Genomic DNA, 8,611 nt, shown 5'->3' on the forward strand with positions numbered 1-8,611 from the left:
AAAAAAAAAAAAAAAAAAAAAAAAAAAAAAAAGAAACCCACAGGGCCTGAGATGAAAAAATGAAAGGAGGACCTTCTGATGGGGTGGCAGAGGCCTCTCTGGAAAGCTGATCTTTAAGAATGGAGGGATGTAGAGAGACCAGAGAAGGACCATTTGGGCATTCCCTCCTTCCCAGAAGAAAACATCAGGAGAAGCCTCCTGGCCAGTGATGTTCAAAGACAGAACCAGTGCTTGAAAGGAATGTCTTACCTTTCTTCTTGGTACCTTTTCCCCTCTCTTCCTACTAACCTCTTGTGTTGATTTTCTTTTTTGCCATCAGCCTGGACAAACTGCTTGATGCTGGTCTTTATACTGGAGAAGTGACTGAAATTGTAGGAGGCCCAGGTAGCGGCAAAACTCAGGTACACGTGAGGCCAGCAGTCAGGAGGATTTGAGGGTGAGGGTGGTAGATGCATAGCCCAGGATCCCTGGGGGAGCTTCAGCGTACTGATGAGTTCAGAGCCCAGCAGAGAGAAGATGGGTGATGAGGAATGGGGCCTGGACTCAGCCCATTTGTGTTGCTGGAATCTGGGCAAGGTTTGGTGGGGAGCTCCCATTCTGGACCCTCTCTGAAGTGTCAAGTTCATCCAATGCCCCCACCCCCAGGTATGTCTTTGTGTGGCAGCAAATGTGGCCCATGGCCTGCAGCAAAACATCCTATACGTAGATTCTAATGGAGGGCTGACAGCTTCCCGCCTCCTCCAGCTGCTTCAGACTAAAACCCAGGATGAGGAGGAACAGGTAAGGGGCAGGATGCTGGGTTCCATTGAGATTCTGACATAAGAAAACCCCATTACCCCTTAACATTGTAAGAATTTCGGTTGAATAGTCATTCCTTGCCTTCAAACTTGCTGTTCTGTTAATACATCCCATATTCCTTAAGCCACCCCTGTTGATACCATCATGCCATTTGGGATGCTCCTGACACCGATTCTTCCAGGAAACCCTCCCAGCTCTGTGCATGCCCTAAACCAGGGCTGGCAAACACTGAGCTTTGTGTTTCCAGTCCATTTCTTGCCCATGAGAAGCATCACTAATCAGTCATATCCCTCTTTCCTCCTGAGTTCTGAGTACTTTACAGCTCAGCACCCAGGCAGCCACCACTATGACAACTGGCCCATTAGACAAAGCTCATTTGCCACCCTGGACCTGAATCCTTGCATCCAGGTGCCTCTTCCTTCTCAGCCTTACCTCGACCCCCTACTCCCTCTTATCCAAAGCCCTTGCTTCTCTTTTCCACCCCTTTAGGCAGAAGCTCTCCAGAGGATCCAGGTGGTACATGCGTTTGACATCTTCCAGATGCTGGATGTGCTGCAGGAGCTCCGAGGCACTGTGGCCCAGCAGGTGAGCCTGCTGTTCTGCCCCTCCTTGCTTAACTCAGCTTGCCAGGTGCTATCTCTGTGGGCAGGTGTCTTACTACAGACTGTTTGGAAATGCAGATGTGCAATTTGGTGACTCCAACTATGCTTGCTACTCCCAGGATGGAATTCCCAAGCGCCTAAATCACATACCTCATTGTTTACATGTTCATCTTCCCTGCTGAGCAGTAAAGCCCCCTGAATGGAAGGATCATGTCATATTTATCTCTGCATTCCCCACTAGGTGAGTGAGGAATACTTTTAGCTGCCAAGTAATAGAGGTTGTCTGACAGAGACTTGAACCTTGAGGACATTTAATTATGTCACATGAGTTGGAGGTTGGCAGGTCCATGCTATCAGGGCAACAGTTGGTGTGTCTGATTTTCTTGTTCTTCCCCTCATGGTTGCAAAGAGGCTGCCGAAGCTCCAAGTATCTTGTCTTTACACATCCATATCCATATTCAAAGCAGTAAAAGATAGATGGTTCTTTTCTGTACCTCCTCCCTTTTATCAGGGATGAAGAATCTTTCTCCAGAGCCCACTAATACGTCCTTCTTCCCCTTAGATCTAGTTGGCCAAAATGGAGTTATGTGTGTATCTTGGACTAAGGCCTGGGCCCACCATCCCTGAAGTCAGATTTCTGCCCAGTGCCTGAACACATTCAGAGCTGTGTTAACGGGGAGGATTTAGAATGGCATTTGGGTTGATACTTTGCTATTCATGTTGGGTGCTTAGACAAGATTTGGTGCACTGATTTATAAATGACTAGATGTGGAGGATACCTTAAAGATAGAATAGTTCATCTCAAACTTTTCCTCTCACCCCAAAGCACGACATGTTCACACGGGCATCCCCGCAACTATATATAAAGTCAATGATTTTTATAAACTTTAGAACATATAATAGTTGAACAAGCTGGAAGTGGGGCCCACACCTGTAATCCTAATGACTCGAGAGGCTGAGACGGGAGGATTGCTTGAGCCCAGGAGTTGGAGGTTGCAGTGAGCTATGATCATGCCACTGTACCTTAGCCTGGGCAGCAGAGCTAGACCCCGTCTTTGAAAAAAAAAAAAATGTTGAACAAATACTTTTCTCAGAAGTCATAGCTGGTTATGACCCACCAGTTTGTTGAGACGTGATGCTGAGTAGTGCTGATCTCACTTTTAGAGATCAGAAGAGTGAAGGCCAGAGAAGTGAAGTGAGTTGACCAAAATTGACTACATATTTAGAACAAGAACTAACCGTATAGCCCAAATCTCTCAATTCCAGATCAGAAGACTGTGTTTTTTTACTGTAGGACCATTGGATGGTATATCTTCTGTTACTGCATAATAAGTTACCAAAACCTTAGTGGCTTAAGACATGTATTTTTTATCTCACAGTTTCTAGGGGTTAAGAATCTGAGGCTGGGAGCGGTGGCTCACGCCTATAATCCCAATGTTTTGGAAGGCCAAGGCAGGAGGATCGCTTGAGCCCAGGAGTTCAAGACCAGCCTGGGCAACATAATAAGACCCTGAAAAAAAAAGGAAGGAAGGAAGGAAGGAAGGGAGGGAGGGAAAGAAAGGAAAGAAAAGAAAGGAAAGAAAGAAAGAAAGAAAGAAAGGAAAGAAAGAGAGAGAGAGAAAGAAAGACATGAAGAAAAGAAAAGAAAAAGAACCGGGATCAGGATATAAGAAGTAAGGGAGAAGAGAAAAGAAGCATCAAAAACAGTTAAGTCCAGGGAAACCAGAAGGACGCTCCTTCTTGTGTAAAGACAGAAAATTATGGTTAGAAAGATGGCACCAGGCCAGGCATGGTGGCTCATGCCTGTAATCCCGGCATTTTGGGAGGCCAAGGTGGCCAGATCACTTGAAGCCAGGATTTCGAGACCAGCCTGGCCAACATGGTAAAACCCCATCTCTGCTAAATTTACAAAAATTAGCCGGGTGTGGTGGTGCACACCTGTAATCACAGCTACTCAGGAAGCTGAGGCAGGAGAATCGCTTGAACTTGGGAGGCAGGGGTTGCAGTGAACTGAGATAGCACCACAGCACTCCAGCCTGGGCAACAGAGCAAGACTGTCTCAAAAAAAAAAAAAAAAAAAAAAATTAACTGAAAACTACACTGAAGTCATCAAATTTCAGAAAGCCCCATGTAGAGTACTGAGACCCCTGGTCATGGATGTCTCAGCAGCCATCTCTCTCCTGTGTCCAGCCTCCCACCATGGTGGTAAGGCCCTTCTTTTCCCACCCCCTCCTTTTTTTTTTTTTGAGACGGAGTCTCGCTCTATTGCCCAGGCTGGAGTGCAGTGGCCGGATCTCAGCTCACTGCAAGCTCTGCCTCCCGGGTTTACACCATTCTCCTGCCTCAGCCTCCCAAGTAGCTGGGACTACAGGCACCCACCACCTCATCCGGCTAGTTTTTTTTGTATTTTTAGTAGAGACGGGGTTTCACCATGTTAGCCAGGATGGTCTCGATCTCTTAACCTCGTGATCCACCCGTCTTGGCCTCCCAAAGTGCTGGGATTACAGGCTTGAGCCACCGCACCGGGCCCAACTCCCTCCTTTCTTTCCCCTGTCCTGCTAACTACTAACCTCAAATTCCTAACTTCCTTGCCTGAAGAGTTTAGCCTTCTCTTTACTTCACTGTCTCCTTCTAGATCATGCCACCAGTCCTCATCTTCCATATCTAAAATGCCTGAAAATAAATTCCCTAAGTCTTGCTCTGTCACCCAGACTGGCGTGCAATGGCATGATCTCAGCTAACTGCAACCTCTGCCTCCTGGGTTCAAGCGACTCTCATGCCTCAGCCTCCTAAGTAGCTGGGATTACAGGTGTGCACCATCACGCCCGGCTAATTTTTGTACGTTTAGTGGAGATGGGGTTTCACCATGTTGGCTAGGCTGGTCTCGAACTCCTGACCTCAAGTGATCCGCTGCCTTGGCCTCCCAAAGTGCTGGGATTACAGGCGTGAACCACTCCTCCTGGCCACTTTAGTGTAGTTTTGATGTCCTGTGATTTAAACCCTTTCTTTCTACCCAAGTCTTCATTGAAGTCTGTTATACATACCAATGGGATGAGGGAGACATTGCTGCTGATGACATTCTGTGCTGCCCGTGCAGCCTGCTGTATTTGGGATGAGGGGGACTATTTCTTACTAGTTTTAGATAGAAGAGCAAGCTTGTCCTGTAATGTGTCCTAGAGGCCGACAGGTTCATGAGTGCTTCCCCCACATTCCTTCAGGTAACTGGTTCTTCAGGAACTATGAAGGTGGTGGTGGTGGACTCGGTCACTGCGGTGGTCTCCCCGCTTCTGGGAGGTCAGCAGAGGGAAGGTGAGTGATGTGGCAGAGCCTGGGGCCAGTGGAACGTGACCTTGCCTCCCAGTTCTGGAGTCTGGTCTCTGGCCAGCCCCGTCCCTGGTTCCCCGCTGCCCTCCCTCTCTGCTTCTCCTCCTCCTGCAGGCTTGGCCTTGATGATGCAGCTGGCCCGAGAGCTGAAGACCCTGGCCCGGGACCTTGGCATGGCAGTGGTGGTGAGGAAGCAGACTTGGCCAATGAACTTGATTTCTAGTTATTGCTAGCTCTTTATTTCCCTTAAATGTCAGCTTCTGAACCCTAAAGTGGCCCTTTAGAAAAGGGACATATTCCAGCTTCCCTGGGTCAGCTACAGCTTTGCGCCATAAATAGCTAAGGGAATCAGGAATTGTCTTGTTGGTTTTTTTGTTGTTTTGTTTTGTTTTTTTCCTACATTTTTTCTTTTTAGAAAGGTTTATTGAGGTATAATTTACATAGAGTACCTTTCTCCTTGTCTGAAGTTTGACTCATGAATATAGTTGTATCCAGTCTTGTGACCCCACCAAAAGGTCCCCCAGGCCCAGGCAACCACTGATCTGTTTTCCATCCCAATAGTTTGGCCTTTTCCAGAACTTCATATAAATGAATCTTTTGCTATTGAAGTAACTTTTCTGCTTATGAGGTAGTTTTTTTAAAGTCTGCATGCTTCTCATAGAAAGGATAAAAAATAAATAAAAGATTCAAATTTGTCATTAATCTCCACATCCACAGAAACCATATTAATATTTTACATATCTCCATACAATACTTTTCTGCATATTTACTTATACTTTTAGTCAACTTTCTTTCTTTTTTTTTTTTTTTTGAGATAGGGTTTTATTCTGTTGCCCAGGCTGGAGTGCGGGGGCACAATCACAGCTCGCTGCAGCTTGACCTCCCGGGCTCAAGCAATCCACCCGCCTCAGCCTCCCAAAGTGTTGGTATTACAGGTGTGAGCCCACTCTTAACCAGCTTTCTAACTAAACTAATCTCATGAAAAAAAAAAAAAAAAATAGGCCAGGTGCAGTGGTTTATGCCTGTAATCCCAGCACTTTGAGAAGCCAAGGCTGGTGGATCACTTGAGCCCAGGAGTTCGAGACTAGCCTGGGCAACATGGAAAAACCCCACCTCTACAAAAAATAGAAAAACTAGGTGGCCTCGGTGGCAAGAAAATTGCTTGAGCCTGGGAGGTCGAGGCTGCAGTGAGCTGTGATAATGCCACTGCACTCCAGCCTGGGCAACAGAGCAAAACCTCATCTCAAAAACAAACCAAAACAACAACACAAAAAATACCATCTGAGTCCATTTCCTATGTTTTAAAATATATTTTTTACAAATGTAATTTTTAGCAGCTATATATTTTTTCCAACTTCTTTTATTGTGGTAAAATCCATATAACAAAATTTACTACCTTAACTATTTTAAGGTATACAGTTCGGTGGTGGTACATACATTCATGATGTTATACAACCATCACTACCATCCATCTCTATAACTCTTCACCTTGTAAAACTGAAACTCTGTACCCATTAAAAATAACTCATTTCCCCCTTCCCCAGCCCCTGACAACCACCAGTCTACTTTCTATATCTATGCTTTTTGACTACTCTAGGAACCTCATATACATGGAATCATATGGTATTTACTTTTTGTGACTGGTGTATTTCACTTAGCATAATGTCCTGAAGGTTCATCCACTTGGTAGCATGTGTCAGAATTTTTTTCCTTTTAAAGGCTGAGTGGCCAGGCGTGGTGGCCCACGCTTGTAATCCTAGCACTTTGGGAGGCTGAGGCTGGTGGACTGCATGAGCTCAAGAATTTGAGACCAGCCTGGACAACATGGCAACATGTGCCCCATTGCCTTCTGGTTTGGGTCAAACCTGAGGCATGGAGATTTGGTGGAAAGAGCGGGGCACAAGTCAGGAGGCCCAGGTTCTAGTTCCAGACCTGCCATTAGGCTTTGTAACTTTGGGGAAGTTATTTCTCTGTGCTAGGCCTCTGTTTTCTTCACTGTAAAATGAAGCAGTAGTAATGGATATACTAGCATTATGGATCTGTAAGTCTGTTTCTGCTGCAGGTGACCAACCACATAACTCGAGACAGGGACAGCGGGAGGCTAAAACCTGCCCTTGGACGCTCCTGGAGCTTTGTGCCCAGCACTCGGATTCTCCTGGACACCATCGAGGGAGCAGGAGCATCAGCTGGCCGGCGCATGGCGTGTCTGACCAAATCTCCCCGACAGGTGAGCCAACCCCAGGAAGATACCAGTAATCTTGGGCCCTGGAGGGTGGTGGTTTCCATACCCACAGATGTCTTTGAGAAGAACTCTTTAGAGGCTGAAACCTTGCAACTAAAGAAGCTACCCACTTGGGTTGCTTAACTCCACTTACTCCTTCCTATTTCTTCTTCCAGCCAACAGGTTTCCAGGAGATGGTAGACATTGGGACCTGGGGGACCTCAGAGCAGAGCGCCACATTACAGGGTGATCAGACATGACCCGTGCTGTTGTTTGGGAAACAGGGAAGCATTGGGGACTCCTCCCAACTTTTCTTCCCAGTGCCTGCTGTTTACTGTCACCTGGCACTGGTGACTACAGAAGTTCTCAGGCTGGCCAGAAAAGACATCGTGGGTTCCTTGGCCTCACTCTCTGTAAGCATATAAACCACAGGCGAAAGAGGATGCTGCAGTGTGAGGACCCAGAAATTCATACTGGTGCCACGTTTCCTTCCCTTATTTCTAATGTGTATGTTTCCGGTGGAAACCAAGTTCACCCTGGCTGGGAGCATCTCGGAAAAGGCATGCTGGCGACTGGATGGATAACCCTGTGCATCCCCATTGTGTCCTGTGCTCCCTCCTAGCACAGTGGCGAAGCCGGGAAAGCCTCTAACTTGCCTTTGCTGCTGCTGCTTTTTTTTTTTTTTTGTCTCTGCCTTTCCATTTGTTAAATGGGGGCCCACTCTTCCTTAGCTCTGTCTCTGAGTTACTGAGTGGAAATAAGCTTATAAATGAAATACTCTTCCTTATCTCTGTTTTGCTCTTAAAATATAAAAGGCAATTCCCCAAGCCCCAGAGCCACCTGATTTCCCCTTAGAAGGTTGTTTTTCAGTTTCCCCCCAGTGAGGCCCAAAGAACAGTTTATTCCTCCTTTCCTCTTGCTGATTTGGTTTCAGACTGCATGCATCACCGTGACTAGGTGAGAACGTGTGGGCTTGCTGCAGTCCCAGGGATGTAATTTAACAGAAAGGGAAGATATGACCTGCACCACTCCCTGGTGAATCCGGCCACTCGTTTAATATGCATGGTGCCCTGTGGGGCCCCTCCACAGTACAGCATAACATAGAGGTGCTGAACCATGGGGTTCAGAGGTGCCTTGCCCATAAACAGACAGAGGAGAATTTGCACAGTAAATAGAGCCAGCTGGGAAAATTGATGCTGACGTAAATAATACATGGCAAATCTAGTCCTTTATGCAGAAATTCATTGCTGGTGGCTCCAAGATGCAATATAATTACACCTCTCTTCCTGCCAGCTGTACCACAGCTAGTACCCTAGTGTATGAAATAATCCCCCTGTCTTTTACCAGCACTGTGGCCATCCGTCTGAGAGCCATTACCCTGGCTGGGAGGGGAGGAGGACACCAGGGAATGGAAAATAAAAGGAAAAGTAGAGAAATGATCAGGATTGTTTACTGGCCACATCTTTTAAAGGAAGGTCGTCTTTCTTGGTTAGAGAGCCTGTTGTGTAATGAATCAGTTATGTCTTGGCTGCAGGAAAGGAGGGTCAGAGTTACACTCAGAAAGTAATGACATTTAGAGGTGATGAATGCAGCAGGGATAGAACCACGGAGGATTGGGAAGGAGTGGCAAACTGGCACCAGGGTTGGATTGAGGACAGGGTTGGTA

At 46.6% G+C, this 8,611-nt stretch overlaps 1 protein-coding gene across 6 annotated transcripts in view; it reads left to right on the forward strand.

The window, feature by feature from the left end:
* RAD51D (RAD51 paralog D) overlaps positions 1-8,381 on the forward strand; it is a 24,344-nt gene extending 15,963 nt beyond the window's left edge. For 2 of the 6 annotated variants that reach the window (XM_017890893.1, XM_017890894.1), the window contains exons 5-11: positions 320-401; positions 646-780; positions 1,288-1,383; positions 4,619-4,709; positions 4,839-4,909; positions 6,787-6,951; positions 7,122-7,720. In XM_017890893.1, coding sequence (XP_017746382.1) covers positions 320-401; positions 646-780; positions 1,288-1,383; positions 4,619-4,709; positions 4,839-4,909; positions 6,787-6,951; positions 7,122-7,205 — 724 coding nt within the window. In that variant the 3' untranslated portion in view covers positions 7,206-7,720. Of the gene's footprint in view, positions 1-319; positions 402-645; positions 781-1,287; positions 1,384-4,618; positions 4,710-4,838; positions 4,910-6,786; positions 6,952-7,121 lie in introns of all 6 variants that reach the window. The other 4 variants (XM_017890892.1, XM_017890891.1, XM_017890895.1 and 1 more) reach the window with 4 other exon arrangements.
* Positions 8,382-8,611: the final 230 nt, after the last annotated feature.

The sequence above is a fragment of the Rhinopithecus bieti genome, unplaced genomic scaffold (genome assembly GCF_001698545.2).
Source record: "Rhinopithecus bieti isolate Rb0 unplaced genomic scaffold, ASM169854v2 scaffold_19652, whole genome shotgun sequence".
NCBI lineage: Eukaryota > Metazoa > Chordata > Mammalia > Primates > Cercopithecidae > Rhinopithecus > Rhinopithecus bieti.